This window comes from Callorhinus ursinus, unplaced genomic scaffold, assembly GCF_003265705.2.
Source record: "Callorhinus ursinus isolate GAN/ISIS: 27379988/994484 unplaced genomic scaffold, GSC_fseal_2.0 scaffold38, whole genome shotgun sequence".
NCBI lineage: Eukaryota > Metazoa > Chordata > Mammalia > Carnivora > Otariidae > Callorhinus > Callorhinus ursinus.
In genome coordinates, this window is record NW_027397100.1 from 15,182,726 (window position 1) to 15,210,423 (window position 27,698).

The 27,698-nt window shown below is 49.4% G+C and overlaps 1 protein-coding gene across 5 annotated transcripts in view; it reads right to left on the bottom strand.

Moving 5' to 3' along the window:
- SDCBP2 (syndecan binding protein 2) overlaps nucleotides 1-16,754 on the bottom strand; it is a 29,282-nt gene extending 12,528 nt beyond the window's left edge. For 2 of the 5 annotated variants that reach the window (XM_073880630.1, XM_025876592.2), the window contains exons 1-2: nucleotides 16,485-16,754; nucleotides 7,772-7,924 (exon numbers count right to left, since the gene is read on the bottom strand). Coding sequence is in view for 2 of the 5 variants with exons in the window: in XM_025876593.2 (XP_025732378.1) it covers nucleotides 3,502-3,569 (68 nt within the window). In the remaining 3 variants the exon portion in view is untranslated. Of the gene's footprint in view, nucleotides 1-3,501; nucleotides 3,868-3,969; nucleotides 4,396-7,771; nucleotides 7,925-16,484 lie in introns of those variants that run through there. The other 3 variants (XM_025876593.2, XM_073880629.1, XM_025876591.2) reach the window with 2 other exon arrangements.
- Between the last annotated feature and the right edge of the window lie 10,944 nt (nucleotides 16,755-27,698).

A 27,698-nucleotide genomic window follows, 5' to 3' on the forward strand; every position in this document is an offset into this window, starting at 1 on the left:
GACATATCAGATAAAGGGCTAGTATCCAAAATCTATAAAGAACTTATCAAACTCAACACCCAAAGAACAAATAATCCAATCAAGAAATGGGCAGAAGACGTGAACAGACATTTTTCCAAAGAAGACATCCAAATGGCCAAAGGGCACATAAAAAAGTGCTCAACATCGCTCGGCATCAGGAAAATCCAAATCCAAACCTCAATGAGATACCATCTCACACCAGTCAGAATGGCTAAAATTAACAAGTCAGGGAATGACAGATGTTGGCGGGGATGTGGAGAAAGGGGAACCCTCCCACACTGTTGGTGGGAATGCAAGCTGGTGCAACCACTCTGGAAAACAGTATGGAGGTTCCTCAAACAGTTGAAATTAGAGCTACCATTCGATCCAGCAATTGCACTACTGGGTATTTACCCCAAAGATACAAATGGAGGGACCCGAAGGGGTACGTGCACCCCAATGTTTATAGCAGCAATGTCCACAATCTCTGGAAAGAGCCGAGATGTCCATCGACAGATGAATGGATAAAGAAGATGTGGTATATATACACAATGGAATATTATGCAGCCATCAAAAGGAATGAGATCTTGCCATTTGCAAGGACTTGGATGGAACTGGAGGGTGTTATGCTGAGTGAAATAAGTCAATCAGAGAAAGACATGTGTCATATTATCTCACTGATATGAGGAATTCTTAATCTCAGGAACAAACTGAGTGTTACTGGAGTGGTTGGGGGTGGGAGGGATGGGGTGGCTGGGTGATAAACAGTGGGGAGGGTATGTGCTATGGTGAGCGCTGTGAATTGTGCAAGACAATTGAATCACAGATCTGTACTTCTGAAACAAATAATGCAACATATTTTCAGAAAAAAGAAAAAGTAGAAGATAGCAGAAGAGGAAGAATGAAGGGGAGTAAGTCAGAGGGGGAGACGAACCATGAGAGATGATGGACTCTGAAAAACAAACTGAGGGTTCTAGAGGGGAGGAGGGTAGGGGGATGGGTTAGCCTGGTGATGGGTATTAAAGAGGGCACATTCTGCATGGAGCACTGGGTGTTATGAATAAACAATGAATCATGGAACACTACATCAAAAACAAATGATGTAACATATGGTGATTAACATAACAATAAAAAATTAAAAAAAATGTGTCTTAGGTTTTGCATTTAGGCCACTAGTTTGAATGTATGAAGTACTCTGCAAGGTCAAATTAAACCTGTTTGCATCTGGCCTGCGAGCCACCAGTTCCAATCTCTGGAGGAATCAGAGGTCTGTGTGGCCCACTTTAGGGAATGTGGGCTAGATACTGAGAGCAGTGGGGAACCACCAGGGGGCTCTAAGCAGGGGTAAGACATCCCAGGCTCATGCAGAAGGGCCTACTGCCTGCCATCTGGATAACACAAGAGGAGGCAAGAACCATTGGAGGATTTTGTGGCACCTGCGGAGGGGCCGGAAGATGATGGCGGTCTGCACACAGCTTGGGGGTTACGGGTGGGATGTAAGAGAGAAGGGATTTGATGGCAAGTTAGAAGGAATGGTGTGTATGTGGTGGGGGAGGTGTGTGAAGGCAGCAGGTGCAGAGGAAGGAGAAGGAGCAATGATGGATGAGGATGACCTAGGCACCTGTGGGTCACTCACGGGAGATGCCCAGAGGATCTGGACCTGGGCAGGGCTGAAGTCCCATCACCCCTGGCGCAGCCCACTCAGTTCCCTGTGACCACTCCAGGCACCCCTTTATTGTGTACCCCTGCTCTGATAGCCTCCCACCTTCCTAGGATGGAAACGAGCACCAGAGGTCCCGAATGTATTTCATTCACCTCTCAGTCTTGTTTCTTATTTTTTCAAATTTGAATTAGTGTCAACATTTTAAAGTCTGGGAATAAAAAAAATTCTTCTCTTCTAATTTGTATTTAAAAAAGTCAAAATATTTGGCAATGCAAGACCAGGAGTTATGCACAGCAACACCCAGTCCAGGCTGAGTTGCAGCCAGCCTCTTAGATGAGGCCGCCTGTGCTTTCTTGGTTCCCAAAGTACCTGGCCAGCGATTTACATCCCCTGCTTGGCCCTGGAGGCAGGCAGCTCCAGATCCTTGCCCTAGTCTGGTCTTTGCGGCAGAAATGATCATCCAAAGAGGACAGAGATTGTCCCATGGAGGAGAGGAAGACTGGTTCTGACCTCCTTTAGACCAGCTGGGGTAATAAACCCCTTTGCCTGTGGCCTCCCCCACTGTGCACACACTCTGGGAGATTTTTCTCTTGGGACAGTCCTCAGCAGGTACCATTCACCAAGAACAAGCCCTGTTACCAGGATCATGCATGAAGAGCTTATGTGAAAATGAGAGGCCACCCCTGCCCTGCTTTTTCTAACACTGAAGCAGCACAGCAGTTATATTTTTAGTGGCTGCCCCCTGGGAGAGCAGAACCAGAGATCCACTTCCTAGAAATCACTCCCAGGCCAGGACCACACACTTCCTCTGTATCTGGGACCTTCACCACCTCCACCTTCGGTGAGTCCCAACTCAGTTTCAGGCTCTGGGCGGAATGAGGAAACAGGTATTCCCCTGCCTTTTAACATGTATGGTCTAGTGGGGAATGGCTCCCAGCCAGCAAATAGGCTGTGCCTCATTCAATCACCTGTCTATCCACTCATAGCATGAGTATCTACCGTGCACGAGGGACCCTGGACCTATTTTAGTCATCCTGAGCCATCTGCTTGGCACACCACCCTTCCCTGCGTGGTGCTCTTTGAAGGTTTAGCTCAAAATCTATTTCTTGGGTTGCCTTTTTCAGGCTGTAGGACCCCCTGCTAGTTGGTTGGGTCTTCTTGTGTTCCTAACCCTGACTTGTGCTCTCTATTGTCAAGCTATTTATCATATTACATGATTGACATCTGGGTATTTTCTCACACCGGACCCCGCCTCACAAGGGCAGGCAGGGGCCGTATCCCGTTGACCACACACTACACCTCCCCACCACAGCAACGGCAAACGTGCACGGTGGCAAAAATTGTTATTTGAATAAACAGTAGTTTTCCAAGAACAGACTGGAAATTTCTGCGGACATTTCTGGGTGTCATAAGACTGAGGGGACATTACTAACATTTAGGAAGCAGCGAACAGATATCTGTACTTCTTGGAACACGCAGAACGTTCACCACAACAAACTGTCCTCCCAAACCTTCACGTGGGCATAAAGCCTGCTTGTAACCTGTTTCATATACAAATACAGTACTTCCTGGTTTCAATATGCAATATGTTATCCAAACACGCATATATCAGGTTAATCAAGGGAGGTTATACTTTGTTTTGTTCACCATTTTGGAAAATCAGTGTCAATCCTTCTCACCAGAGGTGAGTCACCAGAACACGCCCATCTGTGCCTGCACTGTGGCTGTCGTACTAATTCCACACCTGTACACAAATACTTAGCCTTTGATTGGAGACGTCAAATACAAACTGTGGCAAAATTCAGTTGAATACCGTCTTCTCTTAAATCCAAACTTACTCGGTTTGAGTTAGGTACAAACACGATCTGGTGTAATCCTCTTTCAGCTTTTGCAAAGTGAAGGGCATATTCTTCTACTATAAATTACTTTCATTGCCCGTGTTTTGCCTGTATAATAACGACAGGGCATCATGTTGGTTCACCCACCCGGAACCAACGTTCGGGACGAACCCGCCTCCTCCCTCAGTCTGTTTTCTCGCTTTGCGCAACCAGGCACAAAGTCCATGAATGCGGGAACCGCGCAATGCCCCACGGGTCGTAGAGCCTGTTCTTCACCCCAGGACTCAGTTTCCCTTCCTGTCGCACCGCTCAAAAATCGCCAAACTACTCCCACTCCGACACACCCTTCGCTCGGAACTCGGCCGGAAGTGACGTCTCCCGGTCGCTCCGGGCTACAGCACCTGCGCAGAGTCCCCGCCAGGCCGCTAGGGCGCGCTGCGGCGTCTAAAACGCATGCGTCCCACCCACCCAGGCCTGCGCGCTGCTACGGATGGCTCCCAGGTTGCCCCGCGGCAGCAGGGTGAAACATGGCGACCCTCTCGTCGGGCGGGTCGGTAGCTGGCTGGATTGCTAGACTCCACCAGGCCTCTCGCTTTCTCCAGGTGCCCCGGCTGGCTTTGTCACCCACAAAAAGAAGTCAGGTAAAGCAGCAGAGTAAGGGATGGGAAGGCTCGATCGGGCCCCTTGTCCCCTCTTTACTGGACTGGAGGCCGCGCGGAACAAATCGAGCTTTAAAGCGGCGAGTATCCCCCCACGCCCCCGACCCTAGAGGACCATTTACGGCTTCCAGAGGAGGGAGGGTACGGGTGATCCGCTCCCTGCTGGCTGATAAGATTCTGTTTCTAAGGCAGCCGTGGGAGGGAAGGAGGGTATAGACACGCCTGCGCTCCCCAATGCCTGTTGCTGGAATAGAAGCCCCTTCGCCCGGTAAGCTTTCCGAAGCGCTTTCAGTTCCTACCCATTGTGACATCACTGACCCTCCCACTAGGTTTTGTTTTTGTTTGTTTGTTTGTTTGTTTTCTTTTTGCCTGGCCCCGACTTCTGACCAGGTGCTTAGCTGCAAGTGCCCCGCCCCCACTCTACGCGGGTTCACCCGGGGATCCCACCCGAGAGTAGCTGAGTGATTGAGCCCCGCTACCCAGAGTAGGGGTTTTGTGCCTGGCCAGGCAGATCACTTCCCAAAACAGAATTGGACCCACTGCTCTTTATGGGGGATTCAGGCAGTTAGGCTTACGGAGTGCAGGACAAAAGGCTAGGGTGACCAGGAAAGCCTTCTGGAAGGAAGGGAGGAAGGAGGGTTCAGGAGAGTGGGTGTGGAATGTGCTACTACAGGGATAGGGAGGCCCGGACCCAAGAGTCCAGCTGTCTTCCGGATCTTTAACACCTCCCAGGTTATTCATACTGAACTCCTTTTTTCCTAGCATTGCTGCCCCTCTACAGCTGCCCTACCAAGCCCACCCCCTGGTCTGAGCCAGAAATCTAGGAGTTAACCTCAGCTTCTGCTCTTGAAGCCCTACCCAGCTCTTGCCCTCAGGATAAATCTCTAAACTTCAGCTTGGCATTCAGATCTCCCTGACCTGATTCCTGGCACCATCTGCAGTCAACACCTCACTTTTCCACACTCACCCTACATTTCATTCATTCCAGACTGCCTGCTGACACTAGAACTCAACACTCCTAGTTCATGCCTCCCTGCCTTTTCAGGTGCCTGTCCCTCTGTCTTGAATGACATTCACGCCTTCTCCCTCCCTCTCATTCATCTGGTGAACTCCTGTTCCCCCAATTCTGAGCTTTCCCCCAAATACCCACACTCACACACACTCTCAGAATTAGGCTGACCTCCCTTCTCTAGACCCCAGAACCTCATATTCACCTATTCATCCTTCATTCCGCTCATGTTTATTATACACTTTTTGTGAGCCAGGTCTTCTGCATTCCCTAGGATTGAATTTCCTCTGTGTTTTTGTTTGCCTGTTGCCCTCCCCAGTGCTGAGGCCAGTGTCTGGCACAGGGCAGGAATCCAGTTACTCTTTCTTAAAGGAATGGGAAAGCAAGACACAGAAGGAAGAGAAAGCCCCAAAAAAAGTCCTTTGAAGAGAAACTCTGGGCCTAGAAAGGGAGAAAAAAACCCCACTGCCCTAATGAGGTAGATTAAAAGGCTGCTTCCTACAATCTGACAATGAAAGAGTTCCCTCAGCTCAGTGCTGGCTTCCTGCAATTAATTGGCTCCTGTGAAAGGAAAATAACCCATCTCTCTCAAAGGAATTTTCCTTTCCCCTGCACTTTACAGAATTTCCATCTCTGAACTTCTCTGTATTTTTTGATAAAAGCAGTAACACCACCCACAGCAATCCAGCAGTCAGGTCCTTGGAGATCAGCAGGGCTGAAAGGGGTCATCAGCTCCCATCTTTGGGTTTTGGAATGAGAACACTCCTTTGGAACACCTTGTTCCAAAGAGCTGAAACTGTGGGACTCCTACTTGTTCCTGTGGACAACTCATCCATCCTTCAGAAGACAGTGTGTGCGGGAGGGAAGCGTGGGTTAGAGTGTCAGAGGAATAGCTCCTGGAAGGCCACATTAGCCCAGGGATGTGATGTGGTGAGTTAGAAAGGAAGAGGCTGTTGCTAGGCCACCAGCATATACCCCCTTCTCTTCAGGGCTGTACTGCCTGCTGGAGAAAAGCTGGGAGCTTCTGTGGGGAATGCAGATGCTCCCGAATGCAGGCCCCTGAGGGGCAAAGTAGGAGCAAAACTTGGTAGGCAGGCAGGACTGGGTTTAGACTGCTGCCTCTAATTTGTGAAAGCAAGCATGGACAAGTCCCTTTTGAGTGTCATCTCTTCCTTTGTGATATGGGTAACAGTACTTGCATCCCAGAGTTATCATGAAGATTTAAAGATCCTTAAAAAGAGAGAAGATATATATGGAGCTCACTTAGCACAGTACCTACCACTTAAAGGGCCTGCAGTCATCGTTAGCTGTTCATTCAGGACATTTACTGAGCGCCTAAGGCCCTGTGCTGTTCTAGGTACTGAGGCAGTGAGCAAGAGGAAAGTCTGTCCGTGAGGGTTTCTTTCTAGCTGGTTAGAGAAGTGTGTTTGCTGTGTTAGGTGGTAGGAAGTCATCGGGAGAAAGATAAAGCAGGAAGGAGGGTAGAGTGTTGAGAGGTCCAGAAGGGCCTCACTGCGGGTCAGGAGTGACGAGTGGCTTGTGTAAAAGTCTAGAGGGGTAGAGAAGAGCATCAGGGCTGAGGGCATGGCCACTGCGGCGGCCCTGAGGTGGGGGTGCCTCTTGTTTAGAGACCATCTGGCCGATGAGACTGGAGTCTTGTTCAGAGGGGGAGTAGTGGTGAGGTGGGATAGGATGTGTGTGGGCCAGGTCCCCAGGGGGCCATGGCCAGCATTCGGCATTTACTCTGCTGAGATGGGAGCTACTGGAGAACGTTGAGCAGCAGAGTGACATGGTCCAGCTTACATTTTAACAGCCCCTCCCCTTTGGCTAACATTGGGAGAACAGACCAGAGGGGCAAGGGTGGACACAGGGAGCCCCGGGGAGCAGTGATGGTGATGGTGGTGTGAGAATTGTTATTAGTTTGGAAATCGAAAATGTAAAACAAAGAAAAACTCTTTAAAAACAAGAACAATTGTTTTCGTTAGTTCGGCGCCCCCTACGTAACTAGCCAGTCCAGCATCTTCCCCCGCAGAGCAGCTTCGCCTGAAGCTCCATTTTCTGCAGTGTGCAGGGGCACAGACTGTCCCCCTGAGTTCCATTGGCTCAGTCAGCACTCCCGACTGTGTGGGATGTTTCCAGTGTCCACACGAGGCAACCGGTTCTGAGAGAGGTCAAGCCACCGGCCACATTCCCCAGCAGATTTTTTTCTCGTGTACTTAGGGTAGTGGGTGGAAACCGCTGCGGGCAGAGACGTAACAGAAACTGAGGCATATACTCTCCATTCCCTGTGGAAATCCACTCTGCATGGCCTTCCAAAGGTCCCCTTCAAGGAGCAGGGTGTGGGCCGCATCTCCTGAGCGCTGCCACAGGAGGTAACAAGGAGCCTGCGGCCCCCATGATGTCTGGATAAAGATCGCTCAGCCCTCAAACCTGACCCAGGGCAGGGGTCAGAGAAGGAGACCCCTGTTCATACTATGCCCCTAGAGGGAGGCACCTTGAAAGAAAACTGCCTGGGAGGCCCCAGAAGGGTCAGGACCGGCCAGATGGCATAAGACCCAGCCTCACTAACCTGATTCCGGGTAATGTGGGCCCCAGCTCTTACCTGCCAGCTGGGTGCTGCCGAGCGTCCTCCGCCAGTCACTGCCGAGAGAGTCTGGAAGTGGGTGGCCCTTGTCCCAGCCAGGTTCCTGCTCTGGGAAGGGTGGTGCCCGCTCCCCAGTCAGCTGACTCACCCAGATGGACCTAGGTAAATGCCCTGTGAGTGTAGAAACAAAGCAAGTCACTGGGCCCAGAGGAGGCCTCGGGCCTTAGTCAAGATGTGGAGGTGGGGTTAGGGGCTTGCAGCCGCTGGTGAGAGGGGTGGGAACCAAGATTTCTTGACCTTGAGGATTTGGATTGGACATCCAGTCCTGCTGAACATGAGGACAGTTTGAGGGGCATCCAGGGCCTTAAAAAATGGCCATAACTTGTGACCTAGCATTTCCCTTCTAGTAATTTATTACGGTAAACAAATAGACATTGAAGTCCCAGAGCCCATAATAGGGAACTTAGAAATCCCCAGTGCCCATCTCTGGGGTCTGGCTAAACAAATCCATATTTGTGGAAGATCACAAAGCTATTAATGTCGTTGAAGGAAAAATCACGAGGACAACTTCCCAAGACGTTGGCAAGATATTGAAAAATCAGGGCTCCTGGGTGGCTCAGTCATTAAGAGTCTGCCTTTGGCTCAGGTCATGATCCCAGGGTCCTGGGATCGAGCCCCGCATCGGGCTCCCTGCTCAGCGGGAAGCCTGCTTCTCCCTCTCCCACTCCCCCTGCTTGTGTTCCCTCTCTTGTGCTGTCTCTCTCTGTCAAATAAAGAAATAAAATCTTTAAAACAAAAAAAGATTGAAAAATCAAGATTGTGATTCTGATCTTCTGTTTGGCTTCATGTTTTGGAAAGTGGATATGTGTTGCAAAGAGTCTGAGGACATCTACTAAAGCACTGGAAGTCTGGGGGCGCCTGGGTGGCTCCGTCAGCTAAGTGTCCTACTTGATTTTGGCTCAGGTTGTCATCTCAGGGTCATGAGATTGAGCCCCGTGTTGGGCTCCGCAGTGGGCGTGCAACCTCAAGATTCTCCCTCTGCCCCTCCCCCCCTCAAAAAAATAAATAAAATGCTGAAAGTCTGGATGTGTGTTCCACGGTGGTGGGGGTTGGGTTGGGTTCGGTTTGAAGTTAGTTTTTGCTTTGAGTGCTTACAGTTGTTCTAAGGGGGGAGCAAATTAAGTTTGTTTTAAAAAGTTCAGATTGGTTGTCTCCAGGGAGAGGAATAAGGGGCTGTGGTTCTGGGCCGGGAGGGGATTTGGTTATAGTACATATAGTACTGGTTTTGGTCCCTCTTAAATTTTGAATGTATTACCTCTCCCCCAAAATAATCAAAAGTAAACAGAAAAGGTGAGGGGGGTTTCGTTTAGGTCCCGTGGGTTTGGTTGGGCAGAGGTGCCTGTCACACTTGGTGCCTGAGGTGGGACTGGGGACCTGTGTGCCAGGCAGTCCCAGGAGGAGTGACGCAGGGCACCCACCCAGGGCGGGGTGAGTATCAGGACTGCTCACGGGCCAGGCAGGTCGCTGTCACGGTCCCCGGGACGAGCCCGGGCAGAGCTGCACCAGCCTTGGGCGTCCCATCCTGACTGCAGCCCCACGGAGGAGACACCACCAGCCCCCCCAGGAGTCCTACCCAGGAAACCTCACAGGACCAACAGCGAGGAAGGCAGTGGCCGCCAATGGTGCTTTCAAAGCCTCATCTCAGTGGTCCATGTCCTCCCTGCTAAGTGCTCAAGTCACAGCTGGAAAGCACCTCCAAGGCCATGAGACAAATGCCACTGGAAGCTGAGGTATAGATACACCGGAGGGCTGAGCCATACGGGCCTGAAGCAGGAGGTAAGCCATGGGTGACAGACCCGTCCTAGGCCAGGTCTTCAAGGCCAAAGAAAAGTAGAAAATAGTGATGCTAATGGAACCACGTGACAACCCCCCCCCCCCACTACACACACAGTCACACACACCTCAGTTCACTTGGTCTGAAAGGGCCTTTGAGAGGAGGTGGAGGAGCAGACAGGCTCAGGAGGGTAAGGGACCTGCCTGTGGTCACACGGCATGTCAGCACAGAGCTGGGGCTCAAGGTCCGGGCCCCGAGCCCCCATCTACATGCAGGGGCTTCCTTCCATTCCGTGGTGTTCCGGCACCTCCCCTCTCACTTTCTCCCCTGCATCCCGGCCACCCGGGAGGGTCTTCGTGGGCATGCCCCTGCTCACAGTCCTCAGTGGCTCCCTACGGAAGGCTCACGACTAAGCTTCCAGGCCCGACAAGGGGCCACCCCCATTACTGCCTTTTCAGGCAGAGGCTCTATCCCCACCTCACACCCGGGTCACCCTTCCATCCCCGTGCCTGCCCACTACTTCTGGAATGCCTCCCTTGCCCCTGCCAGACCCCTGAGCTCCTCTTCCAGGAAGGCCCCCTGGTCATCCCCATCCGTCTGGCTTCCCCCGCCTCTGACTTCCGGATCGGACTGTCCTGTGTAGGTCAGGCTCCTGGTTAGACCTGAAGCTCCAAGAGGACAAGGCCTAGTTTTTAGATGGACAGCAGCTGTTTTCAAAATAAAAATTGGAGCTTGAGCTCGGACCAGGTTATATTCCGCTGCGTTCTACGTTCGTATGAATCTTCAGAAGTCTAAGACACAGGTGTCCACCAGGCAGTGCACACTCAGAAACTCCCTAGGAGCGCCCCAGTGGCCCTGAGTAGTCAGCCACTACCACGCTTCCTGGTGAACCCACAGATGGCTCAGGATCCTCTCACGATAATGTCGCCGACAGCTACTGCCACCTGGATTTGGCCCGTGGGGGGACACCTTTGTGCCATCTGGAATGGACACTCCCTGAGGGCAGGGGCTCGGCTGCAGGGTCTTTATCCCTAGGGCCTAGCACCATGTCTGGCCCACAGTAGGACGTGGTGCTTGCTTAATGAATGAATGCCCCTCCTAGTAAAGTGGGTCATTTACAAACGTAGTGGCTCAGTCTTGTTTAAAAGATGGGCTGCTCAGGGCGCCTGGGTGGCTCAGTCGGTTAGGTGTCTGCCTTTGGCTCAGGTCATGATCCCAGGGTCCTGGGATTGGGCCCTGCATCGGGAAGCCTGCTTCTCCCTCTCCCACTCCCCCTGCTTGTGTGTGCTCTCTGTCAAATAAATAAAATCTTTAAAAAAAATAAATAAATAAAAGATGGGCTGCTCTGGGGCATCGGATCCGGGGCCTAGGTCTGTGACGTAGCACGAGTTGTACACCTCTCTGAGCTTCCGTTTCCCCACCCACAGATGGGAGTCGTGGTACCCACTTTGCAGGCTTGTCCTGAGGGTAAGATGAAGGAAGCATGGACAGAGCCCAGGACACAGCTCACACGCAGCAAATGCCGGGTTCTGACTTCCTCATGGAGTCAGTCTGGCTGCAAGTTACAGAAACACAAGTCATCTGGTTCAAGCGAAAACACAAGCACTCTTTCTGGAAGAAGGGGGGAATGGTTGCCAGGCAGAAAGAAGCACCAGCTGTGTGCTCATACTTGGCATGGACCCCGGGGGTGCAGTGCAAGCCAGGTGAGGTGGCCACGGCTGCACCCCTACCACTCACTGTATGAGGACCGCTGGGCTGTTCGCCGAGCTCTCTCTGCATGCTGGGCGCAGGGCATAATCCGATCTCACATTCTTCCCAGCGGGCCTCAGGTTTAGAGAGCGAAGCACCTTGCCCAAGGCCACACAGCCTGAGTGATAAGGCCAGGCCTTGGCCGTGAACTGAACAAAGCTGCCTGGGCTCAGAGTCATTGCCATCCCCGAGCAGCTGAGTCAGAGATCTTCCCGGTAGTAGCCAGTGGCCCTAGTGAGTCAGAGATCTGGGGGGCTGACGTCCCACACTCCTCACACCCCCACTCGGTCCCACCCAACACTTCAGCCCCATTGCACCTGCCTGAGGCCCCAGCCACTAACTCCCTCACAATACCCCATGGTGATATCTTGAAGGGGCACCGCTTCTTGTATGGGCTGTGGAATCCCAGCCTGCCTGCCCTCAAATCCCTACTCGGGCCGTGTGGCCTCGTGCAAGTGACTTTATCTCTCTGGGCTTCAGTTTCCCACCTGAGAGCTGGGAAAATAATTTCACTTTGTATTTATTAGCACAGACAAAAGTACTTGCATAATGCCTGATTCATGGGAAGTGCTAACTAAATTTGGACTTACAATATCCACGTTACTGGATTATTGCCTTATCCAAGTGAGAAAAAATGTATCCATTATTGTTGTAAATGTGGTCAAAGATCAAACATACATAAATTAGCTGCATCCTTTCTGGAACATAAATCCAGGTTGGACTATCCCCGACATGGTTACTGTAGAAGCTTCTAGTGAGAGTGAAGCTAATGTCAGGGACCCCACACCCCACTACTGTGTCGGCCCAGCCATCTGGGCCCTCACCACCTCCATTCTGCTCCCCATTGGATCCTATATTTTTCCGAGAGTGGTGGTCCCAGCCATCTGCAGCACAGACCTCTAGTGGGCATGCGTGTTAAAAATACAAATCAGAGGGTCACCTGGCTGGCTCAGTCAGTGGAGGGGGCAGCTCTTAATCTTGGCGTCGTGAGTTTGAGCCCCACGTTGGGTATAAAGATTACTTTAAAAAATAAAATATAGGGGCACTTGGGTGGTTCAGTCATTAAGCGTCTGCCTTTGGCTCAGGCGAGCCCCGCATCGGGCTCCCTGCTCCGTGGGAACCCTGCTTCTCCCTCTCCCACTACTTGTGTTCCCTCTCTCGCTGTCTCTCTGTCAAATAAATAAAAAAAATCTTAAAAAATAAAATAAAATATTAAAAAAACACAGATCCCAGGGACCCTTCAGCCTTGGTACATCCAACTTTAGGAGAGGGGCCCGGGGATCTGCATTTGATGTACGTCTCAGGCGATTCTGACATAAACTACATGAGCATTACTGCTTTGTTCCTTCTTCTTGACCCAGTTTCTTCTCAATCCAATGCCAACAATGTGCTAGGCATGGGGCACACAGCATGGGGCTTCCCATCCCTGATCTCCCTGAAACCCCAAAACATATCAAAAAACAACTGCTGCAGTGTTGTAACAGAAAAGGAAACTGAGGCCCAGAGGTATGCTGTGGGCCCAAGGTCACACATGCGGTAAGTCATAGGACAGGGATTTGAACCCAGAACTCCTTGCTTTCCCCTTGCAAATGTGTACTCTTGTAAATGTACCACCCTGCGTCTGGGCCTGGGTCTAATTTTGTAATTTCCTAGCAAAAGCTGGTCACTCAAGCCCTGCTTTTGGTCCAAGGGCACAGAAAAAGCAACTAAACACACAAGCAACTTGGGGTAGCGGTTCAGAGAATAGCCCGAAAGGGAGGTTAGTGGTTCAGAGAATAGCCTGAAAGGGAGGGTCAGCATTTGGGCCTGGGGAGGGGAGTCAGCTGGGGTTTGTGGTTGCAGTCAACAGAAACTGACTGTGGGTTACACAAGCAGGAGAGGAACTTACTGAACACCCCTGGGGAGCCGATGGGCTCTACGAGTCAGAGAACCCAGCTGGGAGTTCTCTTGGCTTCAGCTCCTGCGTGGGACACTGACATGGCAACCTGTCCTGCTGACACTTGGTCAGTCCCTGCAGACCTCTCTGTCCCTGATGACTCCCAAAACTGGAGGTAGGCACCACCAGAATGGGGCTGGGTGCCCCCGCCTCCTTGGGTCATGGATTCCTTCAAAGGTCTGTGAGGGGGCTGTGACTGGGAGAGCCTCACTGCAAAGCATGCTGGTACATTGGGGCTCCTCTACTGGAAGCATCCCATTAGGTGGAGGGGTTCACCTGACATGGGAAAGGGGTTTGAACACAGGGCAGCCAATGAAAATGGCAGAGGCCCACGCAGACCAGGGACGGGGAAGACCCAGCGGTTCTTGAGAGCTCAGCATTAAGTGGTTCACACCCTTCAGCTTCAATCCCTATCTACAGTTTACAAATGAAAAAGCTCAGGCTCCTTTGAGTGCGGGGGCTGCACCATTGAGCCCAAGTCCATCAGACACGTGAGCCAGGCCTCCTGATCGCCAGGACCTATGTCATTGCTTTGTGCTTCCGGTGACTGAGACAAGCCCACAAAGCCAGATTGCAAGCTTGTCTGTCCCCTGCCTCCTGCAGGCCTCCTCGCTCAGAGGAGGATAAGCCCTCGGCACCCTGAGAGGGGAGTAGGGCTGGTGTTATTGCCCCATTTTATAGATGGGAAACCCTAGTGTGGTTGGGGTGCCTGTCTGGCTCACAGTGCAGTCGGGGGTCTCTCCCCACTGGGTTTCTCTCCCTCTCTGCCCCACATCCTGGCCACCCTTTCGAAGGCTGAATGGAAAGCCAGGTGGGAAAACCCCTCCCTCTAATTACATTTGCCTGGCAGAGAGGTAGCCCCAGCGAAGGCTGTAGGGTGGGGGTACGTGGGTTCCACGGGACTGGGGCAGAATGAAGGTGAAGAAAGCCCTAGAATGTATGTTCAGAGCCCCACTTCCCCATGTGCCTAGTTGCTCTCCTTTGTGGCTGGAGAAAATGTCTCCAGTCCCCTCAACCTACCCAGAGACACCCTCTTTCAGGGTCCCTGTGACTTAGCTGATACTGCGGGGCTTCTCTGGCCAGGCACAAAACCACATGAGACCCATGGCACATCCTTGATGGAGAGTCCATTTATTACAGGATACTTTATGAGGCATTCATTATATGCGACATCCTCCCACTGCTCAGAGTTTTCACACTCACTGTGTACTCCCTGTACCACCCAAGACGGCTGTCGGCCCTGCAGATATGCCAGCTACCGTCCAGGCAGCAGGCAGGAGGGAGCAGAACACACACCATATCTCCAGCTGAGTTGGCCTCCTACAGGAAGCCCACCTACTTAGTCAGGTGGCAAAGACTTAATTGCATAGCCACACAGCTGCATGGGGATCTGGGAAATGCAGTCTGTTGGCTGGGCTGCCAGGTAATATTGGGGTTCTGTTATGAAGGAACCAAGGGAACGTAGATATTGGGTGGGCAACAAGCAGTCTCAGCCGCTCAGGTCAAATGTGCTAAGATCCAACAAAGGGCCAACCCAGCGTCGTCCGGGGCCGTGCTGGTCCCGAGGCACCACAGACTGTTGGTTTGGGCATTTGGTATTCTAGATCCAGGGCCAGACCTCCTCTATCAGGCCCGTGAGGCCCAGGAAGCAATATTCCTCTCCTTAATCAACCCACGGCCAGCTATCAGGCAACTAGAGACCACCCGTAGAGCCCAGAGCCCACTGAAATCATTCAAACTAGGCAATCCCAAACTGCCCACCTTACCCTGTCTTGACTTTCCCATGGAAACCCCAATAAAGGCATGGCCCAAGCACCCCCCCATCTTCTGCCTCCCGACTACCCCAGTGCTTTTCCATGAGGAAAGGGTCTCTAGGAGCCTTGAGTATAAGAAACTCCCCTCTGGGCGCCTGACCGGCTCAGTCAGTAGACCATGCGACTCTTGATCTCAGGGTGGTGACTTCGAGGCTCACCCTGGGTGTAGAGATGACTTAAATCCACACTCCTCTGTGGCTGCCCCAGACTGACCATCTCCTGAAAGAACACGAAACAGGTCTCCAGAGACAGACGTCGTGCGTGCCGTCACTCACCTCCAGCCCGGTTTTGCTTTCTGGAGGTGTGTGCTAGTCAAAGGGTGGCTGGGTCACGCTGCGGTAACAAACAACGCCCAATCCTGGCGGCTACTGACACAAAGTCATTTCTCAGGCAGGTGGTCCATCCCTACAGGGCTGGAGGGCTCTCTACCCCTTCTCCCTCCAGGGCCCAGGGCCGTGGAGCGGCAGCCACCTCACGGAGGAGGGAGAGGGTCTCCACCTGGTAATAGTGCTCCCACCTGAGGTGACAAATGTCACTTCGCACACTTCCTTGGCCATGGCTGGTCACATGACCCCGCCCAATCTCAAAGCGACAGAAAAGTGTCATCCCGCCACATGCCTGGAGGGCAGAGCGCAGGACTCTAAGAATAGGGCTAGGTTTTGTAAGGTCCAATTCCTTTCCACTCCTTAAATCTTGAGTAAACTCCCTCTGTTGGCAGGAGGCTCCCTCCTGCACCAGGGCCACTCAAAGCCAACCTACGGCTGCAAAGGTCTCTCTCTTTCCCAGGGTGGAGGTGGGGAGAACCAGTATCAAAAGCGGGTCCTGGTCCTGCCCAGTGCGGAGGGACAATGCTGAGGCTGAATTCCTCCTTGGAAGACTCAAGTAGCCAGCCCCGGTGGCATACTTCCCCTTCGGAGCAGAGAAATAGGGCAGAGGTGGCAGAAAGACAAGAAAGAAGCCTCCCAAGACCAGGCGTTATCTGCTGAATCTATGCCCGCGGAACAGTTTTGCAGATAAGATAAACTGAGCCCAGGGGATCAAACACCTTCCATGGTACCCCAGCCAGCCAGCCAGGGGGCAGCCAGAGCGAGGGACCACACCTGCCTTCCCTGCCACTGGAGGAGGGAGGCTGGGGGCTCAGAGGAGGAAGGCCTTGCTCAAGGTCACACAGCAGTTCAGCAGCAGAGCCGGGATGCAAGCACTCTAGATCCTGGCTCTGGCGGCTGCCAGCCTGGGAAAGCTGCCCAGCCCTTTCACCCACTTTTTGCCTTGTGCTGGGGAAACATTGCGCGGGGTAGCGGAGGCGGCACGATCTGAGAAATCCAACCAGGCCCAGACACCAGGGGATGCATGGGACCCCTTGGGCCCCCGGCGGCGAGCAGCATTCTGAAAGCCCACCTGAGCAAGACAGGACCTGAGGACAGACGGGCTCAAGGTGCGGAGCTCGGCCTGGTGCGCACGTGATCTCACTTAACCCTTATGCGGCCCATAGGGGGGTGGGCTTCTCCGCTGGCTTCCGTGTGGCCAGAGAGGACACTGGGCCGAGTAGGACTGAGGTCCCGGGACTCGCAGTCCAGTGCTCACGTCCCGGGGCGGGCCCTCGCGGCGGGAGGGGCGTGGCGGGGCGCCCAGAACGGTGGGGGAGGGCGCCCGCGGCCCGGATGCCCTCCCCGCCTGGGCCGGAGCTGCCCCGGCGGATTCCCAGGCGGGCCAGAGCAGGAAGGCGCAACAATGGGCAGCCGGCAGCAGCGGGGACCCCGGTTCCGGAGGCAGGGTGCGGCCCGCCCCGCCACCAACACCGTGCGAACGAGGCCCCTGCGCCGGGGACCAACGAGATTAACGGCTGCCACCGTTGGGGCCCTTACTGTCTGCCGGGACCTGCCTCACCGCCTTCCGTGGCTTATCTCCTAGGATCCTCACCTCACCCTATTATTTAGCCCTTTTTACAGATGAAGCGATGGAGGCAGAGAGCTTAAGTAAAATGCCCAAGGTAAGGAAGAAGTGAAAGCGAAATTTGATCCTAGGCAATCTGGCTCCAGATCCTGAGCTCTTAACCACCATTGTTGCACACACACACACACACACACACACACCCGCGCATACATACACAGGCACACACACAGGCACGCTGTATATACTTTCTCATATTTTTCTCCTTTTCACTTATATCATTGACAGCTTTCTACGTCATAAATACAGCCCACGGTTATCCCCGTGTAAAGTCCTGCCATGCTGGGAAGATCATGTCCGTGCGCCCCGCCCCACCCCGTCTTCCCCACCAGCTCAGGGGCCTGGATCCCGACCCTGGAGCCCGGTCATTGAGTTAAGTCGGCTTCCTCTAATTTATTTTTTTTAATTAATTATTTATTTATTTATTTGACAGAGAGAGACACAGCGAGAGCAGGAACACAAGCAGGGGGAGTGGGAGAGGGAGATGCGCAGGCTTCCCGCCGAGCAGGGAGCCCAATGTGGGGCTCGATCCCAGGACCCTGGGATCATGACCTGAGCCGAAGGCAGACGCCCAACGACTGAGCCACCCAGGCGCCCCGGCTTCCTCTAATTTAAATTGATGATGACAATCCGGTGGACCGATGGGTGCTTAAACCCCTCCTAATCTCGATCAGAGGCCCTTCTAGCCAAATCGCACTCTCTAGATAAAATGTGCTTATGCACACCGAGCTTAAAGACAGGCCCCCTCCTGCATCCAATCAGATTGCAGCCCCCAAGCCCCTCCCACAGAGAAGTTCGCAGACAGCCTGGCTGGTAGGTTCAGGCTCTACATGTTTCCTGCTTTGAACACAAGATGTGAAGACACTGCACGTTTCTTAGAATCGGATCCAGTGAAGATTTGGAGCCCAGGGCCACGGAAAAACCGGACAGGCCCAGCCTGGCTGGATGGTGGTGGCTCCGGAATCTCCAGAAAGGATGGGGCAGCTGGAGCTGGTAGAGGGACCAACCTGGGGCTGCGCTTACTGCATTTTATGTAAGATCAAGGCCTTAGATGGATGCCATCCACGACTGGGAATGCCTGTGGGAATCTAGGGCACTTCTCACCCGTCTCCCTTCCCTCTGAGGCAGACGGGGAGACCCCAGTGCAGTGGGGACCAGAGAGCAGGTGTCAGGAGACTTGTCAAAGACACTCCACCAAGGCTGCTGGGAGAAAGTCCCAGGAGAAGTGGAGGGGCTTCTCATTCAAGAGTAATGAAGCAGCTGGAGGCCCCCTTCCAGAGCCCACTTTGGCCCTCACAGGCCAGTTGGGAGTACTGGATGGAGAACCAAGGTACAGGAGATTCGTGTTCTGGTTTCATTCCCACCTATAGGTTAAACCAGTCATTCCCCCTCTATGGGCCTCTAGCTTCCCATTCCTGCCACACCAGGGACCTCCAAGGACTCTTCTCACTCTGACAGGTGGTCCAGCAGTGGTGCTTTTTCTTTCTGGGATCCCCTGACCTGTCAGGTGGATGATCCAGTAGGAGTCACCTCTCTGAAACTTCCAATCACCAGCAATTACAGTCTTCCAAGTATGGCTGCTACTTGGGGTTCCCCTTAGTTTCCTTGGGTGGAACCTCCCTCCTCCACCTCAGCCAGGTGCAGTGAATGGAACTGACTCCATCCTTGACTCCATGGGGAGGAAGGTGACCAGACAGGGAAATGCCTGCATTCCATTCCCTGAGCTGACCAGGGTAGTCACGTGACCCAACTCCAGTCCACAGCAGTCAGGTTCAGGATCTGTCTCAAATGCTGAGAAATCTGGAAGCATAAAACCCGGGAGGGTTGGCGGCTGGACTTACTGGCAGCCATCCTGCCTCCGTTGGGAATGGAGCTGTGACAGAGAAGGCAGAGCTTGGGGGCGGGGAGATCCGCCTGCTGATGTAGCTCAATCCCTCCAGCGGAGCTGTGCCTGAAGCCAACCACCCTCGGCTTTTCAGGTCCAGGAGCCAATACACACCTTTGTCACTTATAGCCGGTTTGAAGTGGGTTTTCTGTTGCTTACAACAGGAAGAATAGTGACTGATTTACTTGTTTCTACGACACCATCGATAGTAAAATAATTTTTTAAAGGAAAATATTATATCCAGTTAAATAACAGCTTTTTTGATGAAAAAAAGAAGCAGATCAGGTATGCCTTTAAAAGACTGACAATAGTATGTTTTTATATATAAAATTGTCTCCTTTGGGAATTTGATCAAAGTTCTTCACATTCAGAGTCTAAACTTTCTTTGGATGAATTTGGCAATTTGTACTTCTAATTGCATTGCCTGGCTGGCAATGGCCTTCTGTACACTTAGCCTTATGTTTCCATGTGGCGTCATTTTAGAAGTCTTTCTAAGTGATAATTAGGGATCCGGTCTGGTAAAATTCCATCAGGCTCGACTGCAGCCACCCGAGAAACCGGATAGTAGACAGTGAGGACACCTAATCACCCTCTGCCCGCTGACTGGCATGTTTCTTGGACATCAATTGGGGCACATCCTCATTCCAGAAATGGTAAGATACCCGCGTGGGGCAGTGTGTCAGAATTAGATCGGGAGGAGTTACCATTTCCTGCGGGACAGGCGCCAAGCTAAGCAGAACAGAGTTAGGACCTTGGGCACGTAACATCAGCACTCTGTTTCTGTGTTACCCCATCTGCAAATGAAAAGAATAGCTTCACGGAGGTGTTGGGAAGCTTTAATGAACAAATCAGTATAATACTCTTAGGACAGCATTGGCATATAAGGATAGCCAATACATATCAGTTATTGCTGTTTTAATTCTCACAACTACCCTTGGAGGTCAATAGGATGATCCTACTTTGTGGTTTAGGACCCTGAGATCAGAGACAAGAAGGGACTTGTCCCAGGTCACTCACTGGGAAAGGAGATGGTGGATCTGGGACTCAAAGCCAGGCCTGTCCAGTACCCAGGCCTATGTTCTTAACCATCATGCCACATGGACCTCCAAGGGTGTAGCTGGGGTGGGCCAGGGGACCTTGAGGTCCAGTTCTTAGACATGGAGCTGAGAAAGTCAGACTCACTCACCAGCCAAGCTCACTGCCCAGACCTCTGTCTTCATCCCGATACGTGGAACCCTAGGCCTTTGAAAATTCCAGAGAGAGGGGCACCTGGGTGGCTCAGTCGGTTAAGCATCTGCCTTCAGCTCAGGTCATGATCTCAGGGTCCTGGGATCGAGCCCCGCAGAGGGCTCTCTGTCAGCGGGGAGTCTGCTTCTTCCTCTCCCTCTCCCTCTGTGCTCTCTTGCTCTCTCAAATAAATAAATAAAATCTTTAAAAAAGAAAGAAAGAAAGAAAGAAAACTCTAGAGAGAGAAAACACCATGGCCTCAGCAGAGATGGGACTTGCCCAAGGCCATACAGCCAGGGAGTGACAGAGCTCAGGCTGGAAACTCACCTTTCCCCGACGCCTCACATATCCTTCTGCTTCACTGCCCTCCCCTGTGGGCATCTATCCCAGCACCCCCTCCTCCGAGAAGCTCTCCCTGACTGCTACGGCCCACGCCCCCGTGCCTTGCTCCTTGCAGCATCCCAATGTTCACTGGCATTTCAAACATGCACTTTGGAGTCCAGCTGACCTTCGGTTTGAATCCTCCTTCTACCACTTATTAACTGTGTAAGCCTGGGTTCATTTTCCTTGTTGCTGAGCCTTGGTGGCCTCACCTGTAAAATGGACTACAAAAGCCCATCTCCTAGGGTCAGCATCAAGTTTCGGCGGAGGTCAGGGCTGAGTACAACCTGGCACAGAGCCTGCGTGCAGCAGCTATTCCCTCCCTCCCCTCCTCTAAGCAGCATAACTACCAACATGAATAATCCTAAATAAAATGAATAATAAGGATAATGGGCAGAAAAGAAAAGCAGATAGTGAAAGTTTTTTTATTGAACCACATACACATATATAATCGTGGCAGTGAAAACTAACAAACTAAATAATACAAAATTATCCTTTTGTAAATAGGAAAAGGAAACAGTAATGAATTAATACTTTTAAGTCACATTATTATTATCATTATCATTATTATTATTGTTATTGTAAAAGGAAAAAGAGCACATTAAGAAACACTTGCAGAAGAGTGGACCCAGGATGTTCAGAATGTGTGATGCACACAAGCCGGCGTGAGGCTCCTCGAGCCCGGCTTCTGGCTCTCTGGGGGGTCACCCAGCTGGAGCTGCTTGTCCTGCACCTGCTGTCAAATGCAGGGGTATGGGGAGCACCGGCTGGAGCACCAGGGACCGAAGTTGAGTTTAACCCTTCCAAACGGTTACCGAACTTGTAGTAGTTGAGTCTGGGTGTGTTGGGAGCCAAGCATACAATGAAGTTTTCTGGACTAACTTCCACGTCGAACCCAGTGTTTATCATAGTTAATGTCCTCTTACATGTGCTAATCTCATATCAAGCCTAACGGTAACCGCAGTGATTGTTTAGAACGTGGACTGCTGAAGGATTTTGACTGGGAGGAGTAATTTCATTGCCAGCTTCGGTGAGAACTGCCAGTGCAGAGTGATAATAAAAAGCAGAGCGACTTTTAGAGGTTTCATTATTGCTTTTAAACCCCGTGCAGACGCCACCGCCCTCATTGCTGGCACTCTCTGCTCCGCCCTCCGTCCTCCACTGTGCTCATCTCATGGTGTCGTTTCCATGATCATAACATGATTTAACCACGGGGTATCCCCAGGAAGGAGTGAAGGAGGGAGGGAGGGAGGCAGCCCGGAACAGGGAGCCGTGGCTTCTGAGTCCTGGGTCTAACTCCGTTATAACATGCTGTGTGTCTTAGGGAAGTCACCCCCTCTCTGGGCTTCAGATGGGATGGGGCATCCTTCCCCAGCTTCCCTCAGCCCGGACGATAGAGATGTCAGCCGCAGGGACAGAAGCATGCAACAAATGCATGCCTGGCTCTAACCCTGGGCACCTCTTTCGGAGTCAAACTGAAGCTAGTGCTGGGCCAGGCCCACCTCCTGCCCCAGCTGCCTGGCTGTCCTTAGGCCGTGACTTCTCCGTAGTGGCCCCTCAGCTCCAGGGCTCTGCCCGCCCCCAGCTCCCGGTGACTTCTGTCATTGGAGGTACCTTGTAGTTGCCCCCGCGGCCACCCCATTTCCAGCCTGTAAGAAAGGCCTTCCTAGTGTCCAGCTGTTGCAGAGGCCCCTCCGCCCCAGGCTGGGGCCCCAGGCGACATCTCTCAATCCTGTCACTCAGCCCTCTCCTTTGCGGCGGGCAGAGCTACAGAGGAGCTTGGCTGGAAAGCAGCCTCATTCCCTACCTGGAACCTCTGCTCCCTTCCCACTTTTCATCTGATGGCTCCCTGACCTGCTGCGGGGCCGTGGGGACACCAGACTGCCTGAAAGAGAATACTCAAACATACACCCCCCATGTCACATCGAGTTAGCCAGGGGTAGAGCTCATGGGAGCAAGGTGGCCATGGGGCAAGAGCAGATGTGGCAGGTGGTGGCCCAGCTTCTCCGTGTCCTTCAGCTTCTCTGTGGGACCTCACAGTCGTTGCTACTTTCTCTGAGGAGGTAGCTCCATCCAGGGCAGAGAAAGAGGCTGAGTTCTTGCTATGCCATCAAGTCTTTTATACTCGAGTTCTTGCTATGCCATCAAGTCTTTTATACTCACAGTCGTTGCTACTTTCTCTGAGGAGGTAGCTCCGTCCAGGGCAGAGAAAGAGGCTGAGTTCTTGCTATGCCATCAAGTCTTTTATACTCGGGTTTCATCCTATTATACTCCAGGAGAGCATCCATAACAATGTAGGCAGGTCCTCAAAAAGAATGTTTACCAAGGTTGAATTACCTGGTTGCTGAGGCTTCAGTACCTCCATTTCCAGCCCTCCAGTGACCTACATAACTGTCTCCCCAAGCTCACTGGCATTGAGGGATCCTCCACGTCTTTTTGTGGCTTGATATCTTATTTCTTTTCATGGCTGAATAATACTCCATTATCTGGATATAACGAAGTTTGTGTACCCACTCACCAACTGAAGAACATTTTGGTTGTTTCCAGGTTTTAGAGATTATGAATAAGGCACGTATAAAGATTCACATGTTTTTCATGTAGATGTAACTTTTCTTTTTTTAAGATCGCACAGAGGGAGGGGCAGAGGGAGACAGGGAATCCTGAGCAGACTCTGCACAGAGCACGGAGCCTGACACGGGGCTCGATCTCACGACCCTGAGATCATGACCTAAGCCAAAATCAAAAGTTGGACACTTAACCCCCTGAGCCACCCAGGCGCCCCTAAACATAACTTTTCAATGCAATTGGGTACATAGGATCACAATTGCTGGATTACATGGTAAGAATGTTTACTTTTGTAAAAACTACCAAATTGTCTTCCCAGGTGGCTGTACTATTTTGCATTCTCATCAGCAATGAATGAGAATTTCTGTTGTTTTTTATCCTTGCCATTGTTTGATATTAGCAGTTTTGTGGATATTAGCCATTCTGAAAGGTATGAAATGATATCTCATTTTAATTTGCCATCCCCTAATTACATATGATGTTGAGCATCTTTGATATGCTTATTTGCAACCCGTATATTTTCTTTGGTGAGGTGTCCAGATCTTTTGCCCACTTTTGAATTATGTTGTTTGTTTTCTTATTGTTGGTTTTTAAATACTCTTTGTATATTTTGGGATACCAGTCCTTTATCAGATATGTTTTGCAGATATCCTCAGTCTGGAGAAGTGGCTTATCTTTTCAATCTAACATTTTTTCACAAAGCTGAAGTTTTTACTTTTAATAAAGTCCAATGGAATCATTTTTTTCTTCTATGGATTGTGCTCTTAGTGTCAAGTTAAAAAATTCATTGCCAAACCCAAGGTCACTCAGATTTGCTCTTATGTTAGCTTCTACAAGTTTTATAGTTTTACGTTTTACATTTAAATCTAAGATCCATTTTGAGTTTACTTTTGTAATAAGTATAGGGCTGAATCTAGCTGCACTGTTTTATACATGGATGCCCAATTGTTCTAGCATCGTTTGTTGAAAAGATTATCCTTTCTCTGTTGAATCGCCTTTGCTCTTTTGTCAAAGATCAGTTGACTACATTTGTGTGGGTCTATTTCTGGGCTTTTTATTCTGTTCCACTGATCAACCTGTGTGTTCCTTCACCAATGCCACACTGTCTTGAATAACTGTAGATCTATAGTAAGTCTTAAAGTCAGGGAGTGTGAATCCTCTGACTTCATTCTTCTTCAGCATCGTGTTGGCCATTCTGCGCCTTTTGCCTTTTCATTTATAAAGTCAATTTGTTAATATTAAAAAAAAACTTGCTGGGCTTTGATTGGGATTTTGTTGAATTTATAGATGGAATTAGGGAGAACTGATATCTTAAAAATATTTAATCTTCCTGTCCATGCACATGAACTCTCTCTCCATTTATTTATATCTTCTTTGATTCTTTTCATTGGAGTTTTACAATTTTCTTCATATAAAGCCTATACCTATTTTGTTGGACTTATGCCTCCATATTTCGTTATTTTTGCTTCTAATGTAAATGGTATTGTGTTTCCAACTATTCATTGCTGGCAATAGAAAGCAATTGATTTTTACATACTAACTTTATATCCTGTGACCTTCCTATAATCACTTATTAGTTCCCAGAGTTTTTTTGGTCAAGTCTTTGGGATTTTATACATAGACAGTCACGTCCTCTATGCAAAGACAGCTTTATTTATCCCCACCCCAATGTGTGTATCTTTCCTTTTCTTATCGCATTAGCTAGGACTTCTAGTCCAATGTTGAATAGGAGCGGTGAGAGGGGTACCTTTGCATGTCCCTAATTTAAGGGGGAAAGTATCCAGTGTCTCTCCATTAAGTATGATGCTAACCATAGGATTATGGTAAACACCCTTTATCAGTAAGTTTGAGAATGTTCCTATTATTCCTAAGTTGTTGAGAATTTTTATCGTGAATGAGTGTTGGATTTTGTCAAATGCTTTTTCTGCATCTACTGATATGATCATGATTTTTCTCCTTCAGCCTGTTAATATGATGGATTATATTAACTGGTTTTTGAATGTTGAATCAGATTTCCATACCTAGAAGAAGTCTTATTTGGTCATGGTGTATAAGTCTTTTTATACATTGTTGGATTTGATTTTCTAATATTTTTTGAGTATTTTTGCACCTACGTTCATGAAAGATATTGGTCTGCAATATTCCTTTCTTATAAATGTCTTAATCTGGTTTTTCTCTATTTCTTTAATAAATATAGGCCTATTCAAATTATCTATTTCTCCTTTTGTGAGTTTTGGTTGTTTGTGTCTTTCAAGCAACTGGCCCACTTCATCTAGGTTAACAAATTTATGGGCATAAAGCTGTTCATAATATTCCTTTGTTATCCTCTCAATGACCCCTCCTCCATGTCCAATATTTGTAATTTGTGTTTTCTTTTTTTTCTTGGTTAGCTTGGGAGGCTTACGAATTTTAATGATTGCTTCCCCCAAAGAACAAGTTTCAGTTTTGTTGATCTCTATTGATCTGTTTTCAATTTCATTGATTTCTGATTTGATTTTTTATTTCTTCTTTTCTTCTGCTTATATTGCTCTTCCGTCTCTATTTTATTTATTTTTTATTTAAATTCAAGTTAGTTAACATATAGTGTAGTATTGGTTTCCGGAGTAGAATTTAGTGATTCATCACTTATATAGAATACCCAGTGTTCATCACAAGTGCCCTTCTTCATGCCCATCCCCCCATCTAGCCCATCCCCCGCCCACCTCCCCTCCAGCAACCCTCAGTTTGTTCTCTAGAGTTAAGAGTCTCTTATGGTTTGCCTCCCTCTCTGTTTCCATCTTATTTTATTCTTCCTTCCATTCTCCTATGTTCATCTGTTTTGTTTCTTAAATTCCACGTATGAGTAAAATCATATGATATTTTTCTTTCTCTTATTCTTATTTTTGCTTAGTATGATATCCTCTAGTTCCATCCATGTTGTTGCAAATGGCAAGATTTTATTCTTTTTGATCGCCGAGTAATAGTCTATTGTATATGTATATACCACATCTTCTTTAGCCATCCATCAGTTGATGGACATCTCTAGTTTCTTAAGGTGGAAACTTAGATTATTGCTTTCAGACCTTCTTTTCTGATATATATAATATATATGATATATATTTTAATATGTTGTATTTCATATTCATTTAACTCAAAATATTTGTAAATTTCTTGAGACTTCTTTTCTGATCCATGCATTATTTAAAAGAATGTTGCTAAATCTCCAAATATGTTGAGATTTTCCAGCTATCTTTCTGTTACTGATTTCCACTGTGGTCTAAGAGCAAACCTTGTGTGATTTCCATTCTTTCAGATTTGTTCAGGTGTGTTTTATGGCCCAGAATGTGGTCTATTTTGATGAATGCTCCACATGAGCTTTCTAAGAATGTCTATTCTGCGGCTGTCAAGTATTCCATAAATGTCCATTAGATCTAATTGATCTTTGGTGCTATTCAGTTCAACTCTGTCCTTACTGATGTTCTGCCTGCTGGATCTGTGAATCACCGATTGAGAGGTGTTGATAATAGTGAATTCATCTATTTCTCCTTGCAGTTCTAGCAGCCTTTGCCTTGCATATTTTGTCACTCTGCTGTTAAGCACCTACAAATCAAGGATTTTCATTTTCATCTTTTATTATTAAGTGGTGCCCCTCTTAACCCCTGATAATTTTCCTTGCTCTGAAATCTGCTTTGTCTGAAATCAATGGAGCTACTCCAGCTTTACTTTGATTAAGGTTATCAATGGTATAGCCTTCTCCAGTCCTTCACTTTGTATCTATTTGTGTCTTTATACTTAAAGCGGGCTTCTTGTAGCCAATATGTCATTGAGTCTTGTTTTTATCCACTGTGACAAGGGATTTCAATTGATCCTTTAATTGGTGTATTTAGATCATTCACATTTAAAGGAATGATTGAGGGGCGCTGGGGTGGCTCAGTAAGCTCCTGCCTTGGCTCAGGTCATGATCCTGGGCTCCCCGCTCCGCGGGAAGCTTGCTTCTCCCTCTCCCACTCCCCCTGCTTGTGTTCCCTCTCTCGCTGTGGCTCTCTTTGTCAAATAAATAAATAAAATCTTAAAAAAAACCCTAAAGTAATTATTGATATAATTGGACTCATTTAATTTCTATGTCTGTAACTGTTTTGTATTCATTCCAATTTTTCTTTGTTCTTTGATTTTTTTTAAAACTTCCCCTCTGACAAGTTTTCATTTTATATGTTACCATTTTCTCTCCTTTTAGCATATCAATCACTTCTTTAAAAAATGGTTAGTGGTTTCCCTAAAGTGTGCAATGTATGCTTACAACTAATCTAAGTCCACTTTTTAAAAATTGATGTATAATTGACATATTAGTTTCAGGTATGTAACATAATGATTTGATTATCTGCATGTAAGCACACTTCAAATAACACTATACCACTTCCTGCGTAATGCAGGTGTCTTGTAACAGGGTAGTCCCAATTCCTCCCTCCCATCCCTTGTAACATTGCTGCCACTTCCTTCACTTACCCATATGCTATAATCACCCGGTTTGTTGTTGCTATCGTTACTTAGACCTAGGTTATCTATAAGATTAGGTAGGTGTACAAACAACAAAGATTTTTTTTTTTTTTTAACTTAGGCTCCATGCC